This window comes from Acomys russatus, chromosome 5 (assembly GCF_903995435.1).
Source record: "Acomys russatus chromosome 5, mAcoRus1.1, whole genome shotgun sequence".
NCBI classification, from domain to species: domain Eukaryota; kingdom Metazoa; phylum Chordata; class Mammalia; order Rodentia; family Muridae; genus Acomys; species Acomys russatus.
In genome coordinates this window covers 49,414,789-49,438,504 of record NC_067141.1, presented here as the reverse complement: position 1 = coordinate 49,438,504, position 23,716 = coordinate 49,414,789, and the positions used below count along the sequence as shown (strand labels likewise).

General features: G+C 40.5%; 1 protein-coding gene across 2 annotated transcripts in view; it reads left to right on the top strand.

Annotated features, from left to right (window-relative positions):
- Positions 1–21,711, top strand: part of Ermp1 (endoplasmic reticulum metallopeptidase 1) — a 34,003-nt gene extending 12,292 nt beyond the window's left edge. The window contains exons 5-15 of one of the 2 annotated variants that reach the window (XM_051146318.1): positions 619–765; positions 1,336–1,428; positions 3,620–3,832; positions 5,331–5,551; positions 9,430–9,604; positions 9,977–10,167; positions 13,907–14,059; positions 16,240–16,442; positions 17,187–17,302; positions 21,235–21,398; positions 21,486–21,711. In XM_051146318.1, the coding sequence (XP_051002275.1) occupies positions 619–765; positions 1,336–1,428; positions 3,620–3,832; positions 5,331–5,551; positions 9,430–9,604; positions 9,977–10,167; positions 13,907–14,059; positions 16,240–16,442; positions 17,187–17,302; positions 21,235–21,398; positions 21,486–21,653 (1,844 nt within the window). In that variant the 3' untranslated portion in view covers positions 21,654–21,711. The remainder of the gene's footprint in view (positions 1–618; positions 766–1,335; positions 1,429–3,619; positions 3,833–5,330; positions 5,552–9,429; positions 9,605–9,976; positions 10,168–13,906; positions 14,060–16,239; positions 16,443–17,186; positions 17,303–21,234; positions 21,399–21,485) is intronic. The other variant, XM_051146319.1, reaches the window with a different exon arrangement.
- The last annotated feature ends 2,005 nt before the right edge of the window (positions 21,712–23,716 follow it).

The window sequence follows — 23,716 nt, the reverse complement described above, 5'->3', positions numbered from 1 at the left end:
ACTCATGCCATTTCTACCGCTCTGAGCCAACCAGTGTTAATTTGCTCTACAGCCTTTTGAGGTTTAAAAAAATGTATATTTATGCACATGAACACATACACACATTAATATCTTACAATTGTAGCCTTCTTTAGAATATATATTTTAAAATTTATGGCTTTATTAAAATATAATTTAAATGTCCTATAATTCACCAACTTAAATGGTAAAATGAGTGTTTTTTAGGTATTTCCATATAATTATAAACCATTTTCATGATTCTAGAGCATTTTAAGAAAAGGCTTGTTTATGTGCATGTGCATATACATGTATGAATGTGGGTACAGGTGGCCAAATGTCTGAAGAAGTCACAGGATCCTTTGACACTAGAGTTACAGGTGTTTGTGAGCCTCCTGACATGGATGCTGGGAACTGAACTCTGGTCCTCATAACTGAGCAGCAAACCTAACCACTGAGCCGCCTCTCCAGCTCCTAGAACATTTTTCTTCACTCCTAAAGGAATCCCCGTACTCATCAGTGCGCTGTCACTTATGTTTGCACAGTGCAGCCTACCACGTGTGGGTGTGTTGAACAAGCTGCAGAATTTATCTTGTGTTGTTTTGTCTTGTTTCATTTCAGGCCCTGAACATCCTTGGTTGGTCCAGGCTTATGTTTCAGCAGCTAAACACCCTTTTGCTTCTGTGGTGGCTCAGGAGGTTTTCCAGAGTGGAATCATTCCTTCTGATACCGACTTCCGAATCTATAGGGATTTTGGGAACATTCCAGGTATTTCTGTCTGTGCTCACAGGGCTTCTGTGGCAAAGGCAAACCTTATCTGTTGAGAGTTGTAATAGGTTCTGAGAGGCCACTGTATAAGAGAGCTTTGCCTTCCGACTCACCACAGTAGAGTTCTTGATGGCATCTTTGATAAGGCCCCACAGTGATTTAAATGCCTGCCTCTTCTAGGGGTTGTCATGTCCTCAGTGTGGAAGATGGAGAGAACTGATTAGCACCTCATTCCCCATGGACTCCAAGGGTCCTCAGGACCTTTGACTCCCATGCTGGTGTCTTGCTTTTCCAATTCCTTTGGTGACTTGTACAGTTTATTTGAAATTTCAATTTGGCTCTTAGCTGCCTAAATCCTAGTCCCCAAACTTTCTTCCTCTAGTGTGTGACTTTAAAATACTTCCTTAATTATATATTTTAAGTTGTGGACCATAGTAAACGGTTTATGTCATTCATGAATACAACCTCATGTTATAACATTTTGTCTTTCAGAATTTAAAATGTTAAGTAGGCAGGCTTAACAATGTCTGATCTTTAAAGTAAAATAACTTTTCCCATTGTCTGTCTTAGGAATAGACTTAGCTTTTATTGAAAATGGATACATATATCACACCAAGTATGACACAGCAGACAGAATTCTCATAGGCTCCATTCAGAGAGCAGGTTAGTATCAACAGGTTTGACTTTTGATACACAATGGTGGACTGCTAGGGATGGTGGATGAAGTGCGTTCTGCATCCTGTGTGGGAGAGAGGCAGTATGTGGTCGAATGAGTTACAGATTTGGAGATGGAAAGACAAGGGTTTGAATTTAGTCTTTGCTTTCTGATTTAGCAATTAAAAATGTAGAAATAGTCACTGTGAATACTTGGAAAGGGGTGGCTCAGGGCTGTGAAAGAGTAAAGAATGCAGTCAAAGTGACAGTGGTGACGTGGGGTTGTGACACCAAATGAGATCAGAGAATAGATGGGGCCCATGACAGGCTGGTGAGGACAGATGGGGCACCTACATAGCCCCGAGAGCTAGAGGCTTTAGGGGAGGCCAGCCTGAGCCTTGAGTAGCTGGCAGGGAGAGACGGTGACTTTTAACACACAGTATGGAAAAGGAGGAAAGGTGGGTGGGCGGTGCGCTCTCTCTGACTGGAACAGAAGTAGTGTTTTCAGAACTAGAAGGACATAAAGTTGACGTATATGGAGGAAGGACATTGTAGATGGCTTCAGAAATTATTAAGGATTTGCTGGTAGAGTGCTTGCTTAATATGTGCAAGGCCCTAGATTCCATCCCTAATGTTAAAAAAAAAAAAAAAAAAAGTGGTTGATGAAATGGCTCAGCAGATAGAGGCACTTGCTGCCAAACCTGACAATGCGAGTTTTATTCCTGCACCCACTTGGTGGAAGGAGAGAGCCAGCTCTGAAAAGTTGTCCTCTGACCTCTGCATATGTGCAGTGGCAGGAGCACCCCAGGAGATAAAAGTGAGAGAACCTAGAGGAATAAGGACTCATTGACGGTCTGTTTGAGTCTATAATGAACTCATGAAGATGGCTTTCAGGGTTACTAGTCTGGCAGTGCAGTGTGGATAGAGAAGGAGGGGCTAGCATTCTGACCGTCATTCATAAGGACTAAGAAGAACCCTGACTGGGGCTAAGAAAAGAGGAACAAAAGGAGGAGTTGTGAGAAAGTACATTTTGAGTATTTGTCTCTTATCCAGGATGCTCGTGTGTGTGTGTGTGTGTGTGTGTGTGTGTGTGTGTGTGTGTGTGTGTGTGGGCGCGCGCGCGCGCGCACGCATGCATGTGTGTTTGGAGCCTTCTCCTCTTCATGGACATAGGACTGTCAATCTGGACAGTCTCTTCATTTAGCTAGGTTCTACCCATTACTGTATAGCCCAACTGCCTAGTACTTGTCAGTTTCCTGCCTCTGCGTCTACACGCTGGCATTACGGGCATATATGATAATACACCTGGCTCACCTTGACTGCTTATTGTTTTTCTCCTGAGGTAGGACTTCACTGTGTAGCCCAGGCTGGCCTTGAGGTTGCAACCTTTCTGCTTCCTCTCTAAGTGTGCTTTTTATTGTTATGTGTTCTGGTTTGGCCTTCAGTACTGGGAATCAAACTCAGGTCTTGTATGTGCATCACTAGTCCCAGAGCCAACTCTCCAGCCACTTTTTGGAAAAATTGTTTTATTTTTAACAGAAGGTCTTGCTGTATAGCTCAGGTTATCTTTGTAACCTGTGTAACCTAGGCTGGCCTTGAATTCATAGTCCTTCTGCCTTTGCCTCTCCTTCCTAATAATAATTATTTTTTAAGACTTATCTTTATGTGCATTGATGTTTTGCCTGCATGCATCTCTGGAACTGGAGCTACGGACAGTTGTGAGCTGCCATGTGGGTGCTGAAATTGAACCCAGGACCTCTAGAAGAGCAGCCAGTGCTCTTAACCACCGAGTCACCTCTCCAGCCCCTCCTAATATTCTTAACATGCTTTAATAACTTTTAATAACTTGTTCTGTGCTGATGAACTTCATGAGAGGCTTTTTTTTTTTCTTGATTCTGGTCTTTAGAACAGTGTCTTGCATGGCTATAGTGTATCAATGAGCTTTGGGGTTGTACGGTTGGTCTTAGAGGCTCAAGGTTGAGCTTCTGAGTGGCGAGGAAGACGAGCTGGAGCAGGGGCCTTATCTGGGGAAATTGGCAGGAGAGGGGAGAGCAGTGGAGGGCGGGAGGCAGGGTCTGTTTGCATTCTTCCCAGGTACTTCATTTTCAGATAGTGCCTGACCTACTTTTGCTTCACATGGCTATATGTGGAAGTCACAATCAAATAGCTTACTAGGCCTCATTATCTCTCCTAATAAAAGGTGACAACATTTTAGCAGTTCTTAAACACCTAGCCACATCTGACATGCTGTCTTCTTCGTCTGAGTATCGACATGGAAACATGGTCTTCTTTGATGTGCTCGGCCTGTTTGTCATCGCATACCCTTCTCATGTTGGCTCAATAATAAACTACATGGTGGTCATGGCTGTTGTTCTGTACCTGGGAAAAAGACTGCTGCAGCCCAAGCACAGGAGTAAGTACTTCCCTCTAGACTGGGGCACTGGAATGGGGTTGGGAGTCGGTGAAGAGATTTTAGCCATTGTGTTTGTTTCTTCCCAGAAAGTACAGCATCTTAGGAGAATATTACTTGATTTATATTTTTAGGAACCGCTAGGTAAGTGTTGAGTCAGCATGCTCACCACACTTTCAGGGTTGGGGAAGACAGCGGCTTTTATGCACTTGCTCTGAAACTGGCAAAGTTAATTAACTTGTCTTTCTTAGCCAAACTAATGAAAGGCAAAGCCAAATAAGTCCAACAGCTGTGGTGCAGTGTGATGCCCTGTGCCCTGCAGGGGTCTGTTACTCATTTGATGGTTGTGTTCATTTAGTCTTTTGTTATGGTGTGAAATTACTAATAATACTGAAATGGAACTTCAGTAATGTAAGATGTGTGCGTTTCAAAAAAGAAAGAAATTGCTAGAATGTTTTCCCTCCTTATGAATAACAAATTTTAATATTTCTTGAAGTTCAGTAATATTTTACACAAAGATCAACTCTATAACCTGTGTTAAAACTAAAATTTACACACAACCAAAAAGAAAAAAGGTCTGTAGTAGGCGACTTATTATTTAAAAATGTATTTATTTATTTTGTGTGTGTGTGTGGGCACATGCACAGTGTGGAAGTCAGAGCGCAGCTTGTGTAGCTCCTTCTACCGTGTGGGTCCAGGGGATCAGACTAAGGTGGTCGACTTGGCTTGCCAAGCCATCCTGCTGGCCCTGTAGATTGACTGTTAGAAAGTTCCATTAAGTCTCCTACAATACAGGACATTGGTGCACAGTCTAATGGGTGCAGCACTTCTGGTTAGTGGTCCCTTCTGCCTGAAACATTTCTGCCTGAGGTGTTTCAGGGTCTAAGTTGTCACATGTTACTACAGTATGAGTGTTTAGCAGCAGTTTCGTCACCACTTATCTTCCCTGGCATTGTTTCCCAATGTTAGTGTCTTTACAACCATTTTTACATTTATTGATTCATCTCTTCATTTGTGTCTGTGCACGTGTGGGTGGTAGTGTGCCACAGTGTGCATGTGCATCAGTAGACAACTTGTGGCTTCAGTTCTGTGGGGTCTGGGCATTGAACTCAGGCTGGCAGACTTGCATGGCTAGTGCACTTGCCTGCTGGAACCATCTTGCCAACCTTTGTCTTTAGCAAGAGTTTAGATGGAACTTTGCCTTTTGAAATCTTTGCTAAGATTTTGATGAGCAGAGAACCCTAAAAGTGATGAGGATTACCACCTCTTTCCTTAATCAGCAAGGCGTCTCAGTCATTCCTCTGAGACATCTTAGAGTTGTTAATATCCTTGGATTCTTAGTGTGTTCTTTGAATATCATCTTTCCTCTTACCCTGTTTTTGTGTTTGACTGTTCTTTATACTAGGACACTCACATCTCTTCAGTTACAGTAGTGAATTGTTTGTTTTGTGATTAATTTGATGAAGATGGTAACAGTAACTTTTTCTTTTCTCCTCATTAGATGCTAACTACATCAGAGACTTCCTGTGTGGACTTGGTATCACTTTCATTAGCTGGTTCACTAGCCTTGTTACAGTTCTCGTTATAGCAGTGTTCGTCTCTCTCATTGGACAGTCTCTTTCATGGTATAACTACTTTTATGTCGCTGTTTGCCTGTATGGAACTGCAACTGTGGCCAAACTGATACTCATACATAGCCTTGCAAAAAGATTTTATTATGTGGTAAGTGGTTGATGTATTTATTGCTTCCTTTTTGCTGTTTTCAATAATTGAAGACAAACAAGTGAAATTTATTGTGTATGGTCTTTCAGAGCTATGAGAAATTGCTCAGCATGGCTACAGAAAAAAATGCTGCCATAGTCATGTTAATTTTCTGGAGTTTTCTTATTCTGAGACTTAGGGTGCAGAGTTCAAGTGAAGCTACAAAGCTGTGTTTTCAGCAGTGTTTAGAATGGTGGTGAGAGTGAGGCTTGCTTGTGTGGCGCTCTGCCTCTGCTGCTGTTTCTGTAACTGTTTGTCTGTTCATCAACCCATATTGGTTTACTCAGTTATCTAAGTGTGAATAAACTGTTTCTTTTCTGGACTCTATGGCTGATGAAGGTAGGATTGCTGAATTCTCTGCTGCATCGCCTGTACTTAGGCAGTGTCTGACGCAACTTGACACCGTAAGCACTTCTTCGTTAAAAGAATACTGCATTTAAAATTTTCTCATTGGTTTTTCTTTCACTTTTTCCTTTTTGACATTTTATCATTTTCTCCTTTCCTTTCTACCTTCTAACCCTTCCCACAGACTCTTCTTTGCTCTTTCAAATCCATAGCCTCAGTTTTCATTAGGTGTTAAACTCATATATGCATAAGTATATATGCATATGTTCATAATATAACTTTTTTTTAGTCTATAAATTGTATTTTTTTGAGCTGACCATTTGCTATTAGGTAACCAATTGTGTTCGTCCTTGGGGAAGACTATTGTTCTCTCACTCTCAGCAATCTTTAGTTGTCTGCAGTTGTTTGTGTAGGGTTGAGGCCTGTGGTCTTTACCCTGTCTACTTTACCATGTCTATCGTGGTTATCTTTGTGCAGCTAATACTTAGGCAGTCATGTTGGTGACTCTATGGATGTAGCTTCTGACATTAGGAGACATAATCTCATAGCAAATTCCTTGATCCTCTGGCTCTTAGAATCTCTGTGTCTCCACTGCTGAAATGTCCCCTTAGCCTTAGGTTCTACAGTTGTTTGTAGATGTACCCATTGGGACTGCGATCTAAAACTTTATATTTTGATTGGTTGTGGTTTTCTGTAACGGTGTCCATCTGTTGCACATTTTCCTTGATGCAGGGTGAGGACTACACGCATCTGTGGGTATAAGGACAAATATTTAGAATGTAGCTAGGGATTGTGGTGGTTTGGTAAAGTGGAGATTGTAGGTTCTCCAAGATCCATGACATAACAAGCCCTGGGTCATTCTAGGTTTCCAGTGCCAAGTATTATTTTTCCATCTTGTTGAGTAGCTCTTAAGTCTAGAGTTTGGTTAGCACCAAGATGTGTGTGCCATTACCGCGCCCTTAGGGTTTTCTTGCCATGCTGGTTGTTGCGGTTCACAGGCATCATAGCTGGGTGGGTAAGGCTATTGATTGCTTCCCTCCTTTGGAAGCTTCTAGAACCATGCGAGCTAGTCCTCAGGAAGGATACACTCAGGGCAGTTTCAGTTCGCAGGCCTATGGGTCCAATGTCTGTACATGGTATTTTCAGCAATAGGGACTTATCTGCTATCTCTGCAGGGCAGCCAAAGGTAATTAACAGTGGCCTGCAATGTTCTGAGAGTCTCTTGGGGGAACCCTGACCAAAAAGTAAAAGGAGGGCCTCTTATGCTAAAATGTCATATGGTGTGGTTTTGTACATTTTGTGTAGCTTTCCCAAAAATTCTGTCCTTGCTACTCTTGCCTACCCAGGATGAAGGGTATCAGTGACCATTTGCTTTCTCTGAAGCAGATGCTTAGTCATGAACCTCCTTGCCTGGATTGTTACTATGTTCTTGATGGCTGCAAGCCTGGAACAGTGAGGAAGGAAAAGAGCACCTTGTTTTGTGACACTGCGTCTCTCACTGGTCTGCGGCTTGCTTGTAAGAGCCAGTTGGCTGGCTGATTCCTAGAGAGAGACCTGCCTCTCTGTTGACCCAAGCTGGGAGTACCACTGAATGCCACTGTACACGGCTCATTTATATGGGCTCCTGGGACAGAACACACGTCCCTACGCTTGCATATGAAGGACTTACTATCTCCTAAGCTTCTTTCCTTCTTACTTATTTCCTTCTTATTTTTGCTTTTGAGACAGGCTGATTTCCTCAGGCTGGCCCTGAACTCATCCTGTATCCCAAGGGTGTCTTGGATGTGTGCTCTTCCTGCTTCAGCTCCCTGAGGAGCTGGGACTGCAGGCCTGCACCACCAGCATGCCTCATTGCTTTACAGAGACTCTTTAGCACTCAGTTGGCTGAGTGCCCCATGAGAATGTGATCTCTTTCTTTGAGCTCAGCTTCATTTGGTAAGATGTAAGAACTACAGTGATTCTTGTACATTGTGCAGTGATGTGAAAAAGCGTGGCATAAACAGTTCTGTCAGAATGCAAGGGCAGGAGACATGGGCTTCACATTGGATGATCCTTTATTCATGAAGATGGTGACATTTGAATGGGGCTCAGTCAAAAGTAGGAACGTGTAAGACACATTTGAACCATAGTGAAAAAAAAAAAAAAAGGGTTCAGTGTGGTGAAGGTGAAGACAAGGTAATAAAAACATTAGCAAGCAAAAAGTAGGTCAGGGTGAAATTTGAGATTGGAGGTTGGCTGTAAAAATCAGGGCACCATTAACTTTTTCTTTTTTTAAAGCAAGATAAAGTTAAATAGTTTTGTGATTTAGTAAGAAAACTCTAGCACCTATATTGGAAAAGGACAGGAGTGAGGGAAGGATCAGTAGAGGTGTATATGAAAAGAGACTTGAGGAATATTATTTCATTTGTTTAGTTTTGGACCTTACTGTAAAACATGCACAATAATCAGTGTTTCTTACTAAGCTCTCTGAGTTCATTCAGTTTCAAATTGAATTATTGCTACTCTTACTGTTTTGAATTTTGTGATTCAGAGTCTCACTATGTTCCCAGGTTGGGTAAGAGTCTTGCTCTGTAGCCCAGCCTGCTTCAAACTCAGGCTGCCCTACCTCAGCCTCTGGGGTGCTGGGATTACAGGCACACAACACTCTATCAAGCCTTCAGATTGAGTTCTGAGAATTATTATTTTTTTTTTAGGACCATGCTCCTTAACAGTGGGTTAAACATCTAAGTATTTAACAACTCAAATCGGTTTTGCCAGTGAACTTTAGAGAGAGGTCTCTAAAGACATAAATGTCTGGAGAAGTAGAGATGAGAATGAGAAAAAAGAAGCTGAAAGGCACCTAGTCTTGTTTGGTGTGCATGCATGGTAATAATACCATGGAGGTTTGCACTTACAGAGCCCCTTCTGCACGTGTTACAATGTTTAAAGCTCCTTAGGCAGCCTTCTTCTGAATAGTGTAAGGTGCCCTTGGACTTGACATCTTTAAAAGGTACTTCAAAGTTTGCAAGAAAAGTATCAAGAAGAAAAAAAAAAAGGTGGCAGCAAAGGTGATGAAGTAGCAATAGCAAAGACAGGAAATGACGTCACACAGCCACCGTGGCCATTGCTGTGAAGGGTGGATGGTTTGCTATGTGTTCTGTGATGCTGCAGCAGCTGGTAATGCCCTTCATGGACCACTGCTGTAGACTGCTTGAACAGTATTTGGAAGTTGCAGAAGCAGAAAAATAACATGGAATGGATGTCTTTATTGTGGATGTTTCCAAGCTTTATGACAGGAGCAGCGTTACTCTTGGTTTCTTTATCTTGTTGAATTGCCCTGTCCTTTGTAGCAGTTGGAATCAGTAACATCTGGCAGGAGCCAGCAGAATTAGTGTTTCCTTCAGTCAGTTGAAGGGTTGACCTGGCTGAAGATAAGATGCATTTAGCCTTGAGATAGAAATTGCAACAAGAGATTGTTATGAATGATGATGAATGAGACTGTATTTCTCTTTTAGAATGCCAGCGGCCTGTATCTGGGAGAAATATTCTTTGACACCTCATTGTTTGTGCATTGTGGTTTTCTTGTTACTTTGACTTATCAAGGATTTTGCTCTGCATTCATAAATGCTGTCTGGGTAGCATTTCCATTGCTCACAAAGCTTTTTGTGTACACAGACTTCAAGAAACATGGTAAGGTGATTTTGTTTCTTGGTAAAAATGGGAAATATGTTAAAAATACAAGGCTCCCAGAGATAATTTATTTAACCAGATTAGCTTTCTAAAATGTTTTAATTTTTTATGCCATGCAAGTATTTATCTTACACTATATACTCCTTCCTATTTTCATGTTTCTGAACATAACACTATTATATTACTTTAATATTATTTGTATTTTATCCTCCCTAATAAAAATGTCTAATTGTACTTTATTACATGTACCAAAGGTACTAGAGTCAAATCTAACTCATTTTCTGTCAGGTGCTATAGCAGGTGAGCACTGTGAAAACGAGCCATGCATCTTATATACTTTCATAGTTTTTTTTTTTTTTTTTAACCCCCTAGGTGCCCAAGGAAGATTTATTGCTCTTTACCTTTTGGGGATGTTTATCCCGTATCTTTATGGACTGTATCTCATCTGGGCTGTCTTTGAGATGTTTACTCCTATCCTTGGAAGAAGTGGTTCAGAAATCCCTCCTGATGTTGTGCTGGCCTCCATTTTGGCTGTCTGTGTGATGATTCTCTCCTCCTATTTTGTAAGGAAAATGACTTTCTTTGTTTTTATTTTTTTATGCATGTGATGCCTGGATTCTGTGAAATAATGTTGCTTATACTTTATTAAGAAAAATTTAAACAAAAACTGGTGTCAATGTCTATGTCTATGTCAGTTCAGTATGACAAGAAAATGCAAAACGATATGGTAGTGTACACGTTTAAAAAAATATTTATTTACTATGTATATATTGCCCTGACTACAAATATGCCTGGACACCAGAAGAGGGCAGCAGATCACATTATAGATGGTTGTGAACCACCATGTAGTTGCTGGGAATTGAACTCAGGACCTCTGGAGGAGCAGCCAGTGCTCTTAACCTCTGAGCCATCTCTCCAGCCCAGTAGTGCACACTTTTAATCCTAGCACTCAGGAGGTAGAAACAAGAGGATCTCTGTGAGTTCCAGACAAGCCAGGGGTACATGGTGAGACCCTGTTTTGTTGTTACAGTTTTTATGTTTTAATATAATAAATATATAATAAACTAACAACAAAACAGGGTCTCATTTTCCCCTTCCTAGCTCTTTAGATCTCCCCTTTCACTTTTTCTCACTCCGGTTAGAACTGAGATGGCCCTGACTTGTGGTACTCTGCCTGCCCCAACCTCCCAAGGGCCGGAAGCCATCATATGTAGTGTCTAAGTCCTCTTTTCAAGTAGCCTTCCATCCTGAGCACGTATGAATGTGTGGGACCATACACTGTGTGGACTGTGAGATGTTCTGTTCCCGATCTTCCAAAATAGTCCCTACGAGGCCAATACATAGTAGTTGTGTGTGTGTGTGTGTGTGTGTGTGTGTGTGTGTCCCTGAGGTGCTCTCATTATCATTTTACTCTTTCATTGCTGTCACGTCAACATTCATGAAGTTTGCCTCTTGGGAGGATACGCAGACATGCTTTTGTCTCTCTGAGTAGACTGCCCATGTGTAGTCTAACCTTTGCTTGTCTGTACTTCTTTTCCCATGAGAATCTTTAAAGGAAAGAAGAGATGGTTGAATCAGTGTGGACCAGACCCCTCAGGCGAGGTTCTTTGGCATGATGTCTGAGGCTGATGCTGAGCCTCTCTAGAGAAAACATCTGTTTTGTGCATTTTCTGTTGCAATTCCTAAGTGTGCACCTATAGGTATGCCAAACAGAGACAGGGATTGAAGTTCTTTACAACTTAGGTTTTCTCGGTTTTTTGTTTGTTTGTTTGTTTGTTTGGTTTTTCAAGACAGGATTCACTGTGTAACAAGAGCTTTGGCTGTTCTGGACTCACTTTGTAGACCAGGCTGGCCTGGAACCCTCCTGTGCTGGGATCAAAGGCATGTGTGCCACCATGCCCAGCTTACAGCTTAGTTTTTCATGGACAGAATAGTGAGCTTTCCCATACCATTGTTGTAAAGGGCATTCCTTGTAGAAAATAGCTTCTGAAGACCTAGGGAGCTAAGACGGATACGACAGTTATAGTCCACATCATGCATTGAAATTTCTTCAGTTACCAGGGAAGTACTGCATACATAGCTTTGCATGTGGAGTCATGTAAAGTAGTTGTGTGCAGTGCTTGCTGATGGCTACACTAGTACTAAAAGAAACCTGACAACTTTGCCTTTAAGATACAGAATACAGGCTGCAGCCTTAGCTCACGGAGAAGGACTTGCTTTACATGCCTGAGGCCCCACGCTCACTTTCCCAACACTGAAAGAAACCCCTCTCCCCCAGACAAACAGCAAAACCTGTAAGGTTATGGTTAGCTTTTGCTGGCACTTACAGAGGTGGATGGAATCCTAATGTGTGTTGCTTACTTCTTTTATTATAATATGAACGCTTCAGTCCTGTATTTCTGGATTTGTTAAATGTAGTTGCTTTTCTTTCCACTGTGGCAAAATACCTGATGAAAGGAACATTTTATTTTGGCTCCAGGCTCCTGAGGGCACAGCCCATCATTGTGAGATAGGCATAGTGGTGCTTTTGGTGGCAGGAGTCTGTGGCAGGTCTGGCTTTTAGCATGTGCCGGAGATTCAAACTCAGCTCCTCATATGTGCACAGTGAGTGCTCTTACCCATTGAGCCGTCTTCGCAGCTCCACTCATTAGTTTTGGTGTTTTAAGACAAGGTCTGGTGTGGCCCAGGCCAGCCTAACTTTCTAAAGTTAACCTTGAAGCCCTGGTCTTTCTGTTTCTCCTTACCAAGTGCTGGGATTACAGGACTGTGCTACCATGCTTAGCTTCTTCATTTGATTCTGTACCCAATCAAGATCTTAAAAGTGATATAAGATACAACATTTATGACAGAATACAATTGTAAAGTGCTTAACTATAGAATGCAAGCACTCTGTCAGTCATGTCGACTCCTTTATCTTCTTCATTCTGTGATCCATTTGCTTATAAGTACCCAGAAGATGAGCCTTATGATTTAGAAAAGAGGGAACTTCAGTAGGAGGCAGTAGCTTAAAGTTGGGTTTTAGGATAGCTTTGGCAGTAGCTAGCTAGCTTGGGAGTGCCAGAATGACATTATAGTAAGGATTTATTTATTTTTAAATTATATATATATGTATAATTTAATATATATTACTAAAATATATTAACTTCCCTCTATTTCCTTTCCTTTATCCAACTCTAACCGAACAGCTTCTGTATGTCCAGACTTAGCAAGATTTCAGTAGAGGGAGGAAGCTCATTACTTGGTGGGACATTTTGAGCATATTGCAATTTGGTAGAGGAACAGATAGGGCTACAAGTTGTTTCACTGTCTCACTGCCTTAAGTCCTGGGGTGTTTATTCCCTAACATGGTATGTAAACGTAAGATCTTTGGCCCAAGTGCAGTATCCTTTTGTTGAAATTGCCAGGTAAGGACACTGGAACACTAGATATGAAGAGCCATTAACTTTACACAGGCTTTGATTCTTTCTTATTTTTTTATTTTCCTCTCATGGAAAATATCTTTATATTCATGTTCTTTATGAGCTTAGGGGTAGGCAGGAAGATGAAGAAACAAAAATAGGAGCTAGATTCAGAAGTTTCTCAGAACTGAGGGGACTGTGAATATATTGTGTGTACTCATATTTCAATTTGCTGATTTTGTTTAAAAAAAAAAAAAAAAACTAAGTATATTTTGTTGGCTCTTTTGGATGCCAGCCTAGCAACTGAGCCATTCATGTTTACTGTTCCAAGTTTAAGTGTTAACCTAAAAAGAACAGTATTGTTTCATAGTATAGTTTTTCCTCAAATGCAATGTCTAGAAGGTCCATCTAAAAACGAGTCTATATAACTCCAACTCTCATTAGCATATTATAAAAACAATAGAGGTAGAATCTGAATTTTATTGAAACACATGCTTAGGCATGAAAACTTACCTTTGACAGTTTGGTGGCTTTAATGCCATGTTTGGGTTCAGTTCCGTGGTGTCTGCTGTGCAGGATGCCATTGCTGGCCAGTGAGTCATAGAAGGCAATGCCTTGGCCACTGACGAGATTCTGGTCCATTTTCCTCTGGTGCTTGAACACAGGCCCACCGTGCTTTGTCTCCTCCCTGCTGCCCTCTGGCCCACTGAAGGCATCTGCCATTTTCTAGGCTCTCATGTAGGATGGAAATACCCAAGGAATTGTTTTGTTTACCAGTTCACAGTTCACACCCAGGCTCCTAGCTTTTATTTTATTGTGTGTTAGATAATACCTACTAAAAGTTATCATTTAAAAACACCTCTCTACCAATGGTATGAATCATAATTTGTTTCTGTGCTTGTAGATTAACTTCATCTACCTTGTGAATAGCACAAAGAAAACCATTCTGACCCTAACACTGGTGTGTGCAGCCACGCTCCTCCTCGTCTGCAGTGGAGCTTTTTTCCCATACAGCTCCAATCCCGCGAATCCAAAGCCAAAGAGAGTGTTCCTTCAGGTAAGGGCAGTTCTTCCTAAGGTTCAGGAGATGAAGTTTGCTTTGTGAATTTTAAGCCTCACAAGTGAACAGAAAAGCTCACTTTTCTGCTATTGACATAATTTAGTTGATTTTGATTTCTTTGTGTATAAAGCAGCAAGAACATTGACCATCAAGTGGGCATTCTTATTACCTAAACACATTTTCCATTGTGTGTGCACGCGCGTATGTGTATGTGCACGCACACACAAAATATGCATACACACATACATATACACACATATATACATATACACACATACATACATATACACACATACATACATATACACACATATATACATATACACACATATATACATATACACACATACATACACACATATACACACATATATACATATACATACATACACACATACATATACACACATATATACATATACACACATACATACACACATATACACACATATATACATATACATACATACACACATATATATACACACATACATACATATACACACATACATACGGTGGATCACTGTGAGTTTGAGGTCAGCCTGGTCTACAAAGTGAGTCCAAGACAGCTAAGGCTACACACAGAAACTTTGTATCTAAAAACAACAAAAAACCAACCCCCCCCCCCACAAAAAGCCAAAAACAAAACCCAAAATCCTTAAATATCTGTAGGCTGACTAAAAGGTCTTAAACTATATTTTGGCAAAATAAAATAGAAATTAAAAATTGTTAGTAAAATTGAGCCATAGTAATAGCCAAAGTGGTAAGTGATGAAAATAACCTAAGAAAGGGTTATTAAAATGAGGTTTAGGACGTTCTTTAGATTTCATGTGTTTTTGTTTTTGGTTTTTTTTTTCCTCCAAAACCTCTCAGAAGTAAGTGGTCCTATATAGCCAGAGCTTTGCTTCCATTTTTGTTAGATAGAGGCTGTGGAAAGTTTAATTCCAAATGAGGCATAATTTAGTAGTTATTCAAGAATTGAAAAAAATCAAAATACTGGAACTTGAAAGATTTTGAAGGAGGACAAACTGACCTTTGGTCTTAAAGGACCACGATTTGTTTCATGTAAAAACTTTGGTGAAAAACAGCTTTTACAGTGGCCTGGTGTGGCTTTCAGTGGTGTGTGAGTTGTTCCAACTATAGTGGTAGTGTTTAGGAAAAGCTACATTATAATTTTTATAAGGACTGTGATTTGCTTTGGGCCCGTTTCCCTATAAGGGGCAGGGGGTGGGGGGTGGGGAAGCTATTTTAGGCCTTGCCAGGTGTACAAGTTACTATCAACCCAAAGCTCAACAAAACATGCGTCAGCTTGCCAGCCTATGTCACACAGGTCTGTTCTTTGCTGTTCCCTGGCTTCAGGGTATTTTCCACTGCTGAGTAGCTATTTTAAATGAATTGTAGGCCTGTTGGTAATGAGGACTGACATGTTGTGTGCTGCCATACCTGTCTGTCTGCATATAGATTAATTTCATGTTAACACTATAGAGGAAATAAGAATGAATACACATATGCTTCCTATGTTTTGTTTTAAATCTTTTTATGAAAGGGATTCTAACTTAAATTTGAGTAGAGTTTCAATTTTTTGATGTTTGGTTGTTAAGATATTTTATTTTTGATTATGAATACACGTGTGTCTGTGTTGGTGTGCACACAGAGTGCACGTGCTCTAGGAAGCTAGAGGCATCAAGTCCCTGGAGCTGGAGTTACAGGTTGTTATGAGCCACCTGCTGTGGGAACTGAACCATGGTCCTCAAAGAGCAGCAGTACATGCTCTTAACCACTAAGCCTTCTTCCCAGCCCCCATTTCACTTTTGGGACATAACTATTTGCAATATTACCTAGTTTTGCCTTCAGCCCCTGGGCTCAAATGACTCTCTATTGAACCTCTGAGTAATTGACTCGACAAACATACACACTCTCTTTGATCAATTTATATATATGTTTTAAATATTCATTCAACTATATTTGCGGTTTATAATAAAAATCGTTTACATATCTGTCAACTAGTTTAAAATAAAAAAAACCCCACTAACAATAACTTAGTAATTATTAAGTCTCCTTTTTGTTTTCCTGCTTCCAATCAATTCTTGGAATGGTCTTTTCATCTTGATTGAACAGGGGTAGGAATGTGGGTGAACTAGCTGAAACAGTTTTCTTATGAATCTTGTTCTTTTCAGCATGTAACCAGAACTTTTCATAACTTGGAAGGAAACATAGTAAAAAGAGACTCTGGAATATGGATCAATGGGTTTGATTATACTGGAATGTCTCATGTAACACCCCACATTCCTGAGATCAATGATACCATCCGCGCTCACTGTGAGGAGAATGCCCCACTTTGCGGCTTCCCGTGGTATCTTCCAGTGCACTTTCTGATCAGGTTAGTTCATTACTTTTTCTTAAGTTGGAAGGTATTCCCTAAATTCTATCATTGTGTCAAGATTCTTTTTAATTGAAACTTATCTTTAACCCAGTCAAGTGCTGTCTGTAATGTTTCAGTATTACTACAAAATTTCCATTTCTTTAGTCAGGTGATGAACTTCGGAGAATAGTTTTCTTTTTTAAATGTAGTAAGTCTCTCTTCAAGAACCTGAATAGTAGTTGGAGTGACACTCCTAACTAGTATAATACAAACAACAGTTACCACTTCATCCACGTACGAGATGCTCTTACAGTCGGCACTTCAGGATCCATCAGAGGAAATGGGATGGGTAGTAGAACTGTCTACACAGTTCTTGTTCTTTTAAAAATATTTACTTAATTCCATGTGTATGTTTCCCTGCACTTATGGCACAGTATGTGCCTTGTGCCCGGGCAGGCCAGAAGACAGTGCAGAATCTCTGGTTTGGAGTTACAGGTGGCTGTGAGCTGTCATGGGATGCTGGGAACTGAACTTGGGTCCTCTGTAACAGTAGCCTGGGCTTTTAACTGTTGGGCCATCTCTCCAGCCCTTAGCTTTTTTGATCTTAAAAAGTTGGGAAGGGTTTGTTACACAACCTAGGCATCAGCTACCATATTCACCAGGTGCTTTCATAGTCCCTTGTGTGTTCTGAACTGTTCTGTGAGTTATGGATTACTGTTAGTTAATTAAGCATCCTAAATATTAACACTACCTTTCCAATAGGAAAAATTGGTATCTCCCAGCTCCAGAAATTTCTCCAAGAAACCCTGTTCATTTCAGACTTATATCCAAAGAGAAGACACCATGGGATTCTATAAAGTTGACCTTTGAAGCAACAGGTGAGCCAGTTTTCTTCTCAGCTCACTTCCTAAGCTTTCAGCACGTTGCTATGTGTGTCTTCTCATCCAGTATATCAGAGCAACATTTATTTATCTATGGATTGATTGATTGGTTAACTGAAGCTGTCTCACTGTAGAACCCAGGCTAGCCTATTATTAATGGCCTCCCTGCCTCGGTGCTGGAAACATGTACCCTCACACCTTGTACCTTATAGTATTTTTAATAGCAACTGAAAGGTGCTTCCTGAAGAAAATCTAATGTATTTTATTGGTTAGAACAGTTTTAGGATGGCAAAAGTTTTAGCAGAAAGCACAGTTTAAAGTTTATCAAGTTTGTTCATTTTTTCCCCGAAGCCAGCTTTTGGTTTTGTTGTAGTCTTCTTTGAACTCTGCTCCAGATTACTATTGTTGCACTGTTCCTGTTTTTTCATTTACTCTTCCTTTTCTTGTCTACTAAAGTGGAAGTTTAAATTACCCCTTTAGATTGTTATTCCTAACAATAGGAATTCACTAGTATAAATTTCTCTTTGAATACTGCTTATGCTCTTGGTCAAGGTTTCTTAAAATTTTTACACCTGAGAAATTTTTATTTGGCTCTGGGGCTATAAAATTGATATATAAATCAAACACTAATAATAAGTCAGAGGAATTTATTTTAATACAGCTCTTTGTATACATATAATTTTACCAGTTATTAAAGACAAAAGCAAGTTTGCACACTGGTGAGATACATGGATGTGGTTGTCTATTTCCTACATAAAAAATTTATCTGAGTACTTGCTGTTACAGGTTTTAGAGCATCTTCTGTACTTTACAAGTATTGATGCTGAGAGTACCACTGAGTAAAAATGTAGTACAAAATGGCAGATGTATGTTTAGGGCCATTTCAGAAATTGTAAAATTTTGTCCTAATCCCAAGACAAATTTCACTTAACAACTCTTAAGTGAAGCTTGTCAGGAACTCAAACAGGAAGTTTGAAGATTAAAGTCTAGTCCACAGTAGTTAGCTTATATAACATTATGCTTCTGTAGGAGAAGGACATTTGTGTCGACAGTATAAATACTAATTCATAACCCAGTGAATATTGAATCTCAGTATTCAGGCAGCATTTGGTGGCATCATATACGTATTAGAAAATATCCAGGTTGTGTGTTCAGAAAGTTACAGCATGCAGCATGTGCAAACGCCGCTAGAAGTAGCTTGAATTCATTACATGTTTGTCTTAATTATTTTTCTGTTGCTGTGCTAAGACACTATAACTAAGACCACTTATAAAATAAAGCATTTAGTTTGGGGCTCACAGTTCCAGAGGGCTGGAGTCCATGATCACTCTGAGGTGGAACAAGGTGATGGGCTCAGCGCAGGAGCAGTAGCTGAGAGCTTATCTTTTAATAAGTGGAAATGGTACGGGCTTTTGAAACCTCGGAGCCTACGCTCCTCTAGTAAGGCCACACCTTCTAGTCTTTGCCGAACACTTCTACTACTGGGGACTAAGCCTGTGGGGCGAGTGACATGCAGACTATCACAATGTTTGATTTTGAGTTTTTGTTTGTTACAATATTCAGAAACCTATTACTGTTGCTAATTTTCCCTTGAACCTGACTTTGAGTTATACATCCCATAAGGTGCTATGGCCTACTTTATGAAGCTGGCTCTAGATCCCACTAATTTTAAGCTGTATTTTAGTAGTTAGTTCAAAATACTAAAACCAAATCCTTTCTCATGTTACTTGTTACCAACACTTTACCCATGCAAGGCAAGAGTTCTACCACTGAACTACATCCCAGCCCTTGACCCATTTGTTATCAGAAATGTGGTTTTTAGTTTCCAAATAATGCAGAATTTCCCAGCCTCTTCTCTGATGTCAGTTTTGTTGTTTTAATCTCATTTTGAGCCAACAAATCATAGTTTGCCTGATTTCTGTTCGAAATATGAGGGTGTGGTGGCATGGGCAATGCACCTTGTGAGCTGCCTCTGTTAGCTGTGTACTCTATGGCTGTCATGTGGTCCAGCTCTGAGTTTCTGCCTCACCCTTCTTAAAAATTTTCTGTTAGGTACATATATTTCAAGTATTCATTATAGATGCTTCTTTTTGACCTTATGTAATGCCTTTTCACCAGTAAAAGTTTTTGCTCTAGAGTCAACTATAGCTCTCCAGAGCTTTCTTTTGGTTACTGTGAATTCTCAGTTACAACTAGTTACAACTAGGAAAGGCAGCAAGTATTCTCACCTGCTGAGCCACCCCTCTTGCTGCAGTTTTGTTTTTATTGATTAGCTGTGTATTTACAGCTAATCCAGTTTCATTTCCAAACAACACTGTTGCTGGGTGAGGATGCCTTTGGTTTGCTTGAGACAGGGCCTTGCCCTGTAGCTGTCTATTCTCAGCTTGTGGTCCTCCTGCCTCTGCCTTATATATGTGTCACCACACTTGGCTAACTACCTTATAATAAGAATGATTTTAATTTCTTTCTTTCCCAGTGTCATTTTTGCCATCCAGACATAAGCAATTAAGTATACAGAGTCAAATACATTGCTCAGGTTTGAATGAAAGAAAATCCATTTTTTTTGAAATGCCAATTAAAACCAGGATGGATGTGGTGTGCACACCTTTAATGCTAGCACTCTAGAGGTGGAGGCAAGCAGATCTGTGTGTTCAAGGCCAGCCTGGTCTATATATGGAACTCTAGACTAGCAAATGACACAGTGAAACAGCAGGTGCTCTTAATAGCTGAACACTCTCTAGCTCCAAATTAAACTTTTAGACTTGCAGTAAGTCTATTTCCTTCTAAGTTAACCTCCTTTAGGAGTATATGAAGTTGGCCTCAGAAGCCACAGGCAAATCCTGTGACACTTCCTTGCTTTTTCATGTAAACCTTTTAATAAATTGTATATGGTTCCCTTCAAACTTAAGATGAATAGAGCTTATTTCTTTTAGGTTTTTTTGGGGGGTGGGGTAGGGAGACAAGCTAGCTTCAAACTTGTTCTGTTTCAGTCTCCAGAGGGATTGATTACTGGAGTGTGCTACTTGGTCTGGTTTGACATTTTCTTTCTTTTGTGACAGGGCTTCTCTGTGTAACCTTAGCTCTCCTAGAACTCCCTCTGTATTCCAGGCTGGCCTTGAAACCAGAGATCCACCTGCCTCTGCCTCCTGAGTGCTGTGGGACTAATGATGTGCAACACCACTGCCCAGTTTGGTTATGATTTTTAAGACACTTTACTGAACGTCTTAAGTTTTAGACACAGTTCATTGTCAAACAGATCTGCATTGACCTGGAAACTTTTCGTGTACATTCTGTTCATCTTTCCATGTTGTAGCTCGTCCAGATCCCAACTAGTGTTTTGCCTCTAAGTCTTGTCCTAGGATTTCCCTCACAGTGCTGCCAGGTAATCTTCTACTACTTGGGTGTCATCTCCCACCTTAAAATGCAGTTAGGTTCTGCTGCTTGCAGAATGACTCCAGACTTCTTAGAGTGTTCTGAGTCTTTGGCATAAATCAGATAGGCAATGGGATGGTTAACTTTGTGTCAAGTTGGCTAGACTCTAGTACCCTGACATTTGTGATAACATGTAAATAGTGGATTTGAGTCAGGTTGATCAGTTACCCTAGTCCAAACACTGAGAGCCTTAAAGAACTCACTATAGGCAGATTACCTTTCAACTCTCCCTGCAGCCTTTTCTGGGGGTAGAGTAGAACTGGAAATTAGGTAAATTCCACCACCAGTTACCAAGTCACTTTTCTCATTTAGATTCTGCCTTTTCTGTTCTTTCATTAATCTTGGTGCTAGATACTGAATATCCAAACTGTTAAACCTACTTGAGCCTTGAAGAGAGTCCATCTGAAGTCATACCACAGATGAAGTTTAACAGTATGGTTTGAGTGTTAAATGTATTGTTTATCACTACTGATTGACTTAAAATGATCCTCTTACAGGACCAAGCCATATGTGTTTCTATGTTCGAACCCACAAAGGATCAACGCTTTCTCTGTGGTCTCTTGGCAATGGCACTCCTGTCACAAGCAAAGGAGGGGACTACTTTGTGTTTTACTCCCATGGACTCCAGGCCTCTGCATGGCAGTTCTGGATAGAAGTGCAGGTGGGAATTTCTCAGACTCCTAGATAGTACTTAACAGCCTTAGAATTTAGCGTTCTGGCTTTGGAGAACTAACTGATGTTTCTCCAGCAGGTCTCAGAAGAACAGCCAGAAGGAATGGTCACTGTGGCCATTGCTGCCCACTATCTATCAGGGGAAGACAAGAGATCTTCTCAGCTGGATGCTCTGAAGGAGAAGTTCCCAGATTGGTCATTTCCCTCTGCGTGGGTTTCCACCTATAGTCTCTTTGTGTTTTAACATTGTGGATGAACTTTTGGCACGTGCCTTTGGACATGCCACAGGACAGTTTCTCTCCCATGGTTGTTTGTAACACAAGTCAGTGAAGTTTAAAGAGCTTATGTTCAAAGAGTTTTTGGGTTAACACTCTTCAGGGCCAAGTACTGTGTGGGTTACACTTTGGGATAGTGATGCCAGGCCTTTTTGTCACTTGAAAATTCCTGTTTTCTGGCACTTAAGCACATGTGGATACTGCCACTCATATGTCATTCATATGACTCTAAGGACTCAGCAGCATACCACTTCAGCAGCTTTTCTTTGAGGATCAAGAAAGATGTTGACTCTTTGACCACTGTTAATGAAATAGGTAAGTCCACTTGTTGTCAATGGATGCTGGGTAAAATACCATTCAGTGCAGGAGTGCCTCTCCTTGCGCTATAGCTGCTGGTCACTGGGAAGTAAATGCCATGAAGCTGGAAGCAGTGCAGCACCTTAGGTGCCTCAAGAGCAGTCGTATGTCTATTCTGAAGCCTAAACGCTGGTGCAGAGTCCTGGGCCTGACTCCCTGTTGTGGAAGCTGCTGCCACTTTCCTGAAGACTCAGTGTCTGTTTTCCTCTCAAATATATTCCTGTCATTTACCTGGGGAAGAGAACATTTCTTCAGCTACATTTTCTTCTTATACTTCATGGGTTGTTTTATTTGTGCAAGCACTGGATCTAAACTTCTTTCCTGGAGTACTGAGTTGCCAGCATAGCTATTCTGAGGTGGAAGAGAGTGGGGAGTATTGGGCATTTATAATATTTAGTCTCTTTGTTTTATAGGAATCCTGTTACATAAGGTTAATCCTTTAGAAAATAATTTTATTGCTGCATTGGGTTTTCTGTTTTCTAGCAGGTGAATAAGTTCTTACTAACTTGCTGTCAGTGAGCCTGGTTCTCCTGACACTGAGCTGAGGCTTACAGAGGACAACCATACCTGTGTCTGTTACTGTTCATTCAGATCCTGCATAAAGACTTAATGGTGCTTTTCATTTTGAAGACAGGTTTGTAGCTTCTGAGGTATGTCCTAGCAGTGCCCGTGGCTTCTCTAGTTCCCAGCGCTGACAGACATGATGAGATTAAAAGGGGCTCATTTCCCTTTTACAGTCATAAATGTGAGAAGACAAAATTTGAGTTAGCCAACAAGCATGACCCAAATATAGTTGAGAAAAGCCATAGTAATGCAAAAATAAAGCAAACTAATATACTTGTCAGGCAGGAACAAGAAGGCATCTCAGAACCCTGAAACTTCAGCAAGAGCACAGTCAAGTGTACAGTGCAAGAGAAAACCTTAAAACTGCTTGTGTGATATGTGTCAGTTTCTTAATCATGTTCCTTATATTGCCTGCCTAATCTCCTTAAGAACTTGACCATGGAGACATGAGGGGCGCAGCGAGCTGAACGGCAGATCTGCTGACTGTCACAGGATCTTAGATAGTGAGTGCTTCAAGTGACTGGCTCCTAGTGTGTACACATTATCTGCCAGGCAGTACTTAAAAGTTTGAGGGTTTGTGTATCGCTTATAGAGAACCACAGCTGAGGAAGATAACTAACAGTACTAATATAGCTCAATGAAGTCCAAAATACAGGTGTTTGTCCTGTATCTACGCTAATCTGAAATTGAACACTATAAATTATGGGGGAGGGAAGCAAACTGTCATGCTGAGGAAGCACATAAAAAGCCAAGATGTTCTCTGATTTTTTTTTGGCAGGATGCTTTTTTAGTATAATCAATCATGGTTTTCTTTTTGTCTTTGGGTTATTTCTCTATGCATACAATTTAGTCTTCTTTAACATAACATTATGCAGCCAGTAACAAGATGCTCAATTGATTTCAGGGCATGCTTAAAGGACATAAATGGTCAAGTAATTACACACAGTATTCATGGCTTTTAATAAGCACACATTGTAGTTATCAGTAGCCCTCCCCTTTTAAAGATTATCTGATCACTAGTGTAATTCACTTCTAAAAAGATATTTTCAAGTTCTTAAGTAATGTGTTTCCCCTAATGAGTGTAAACATAGAGAGAAACATAGGGAGAAGT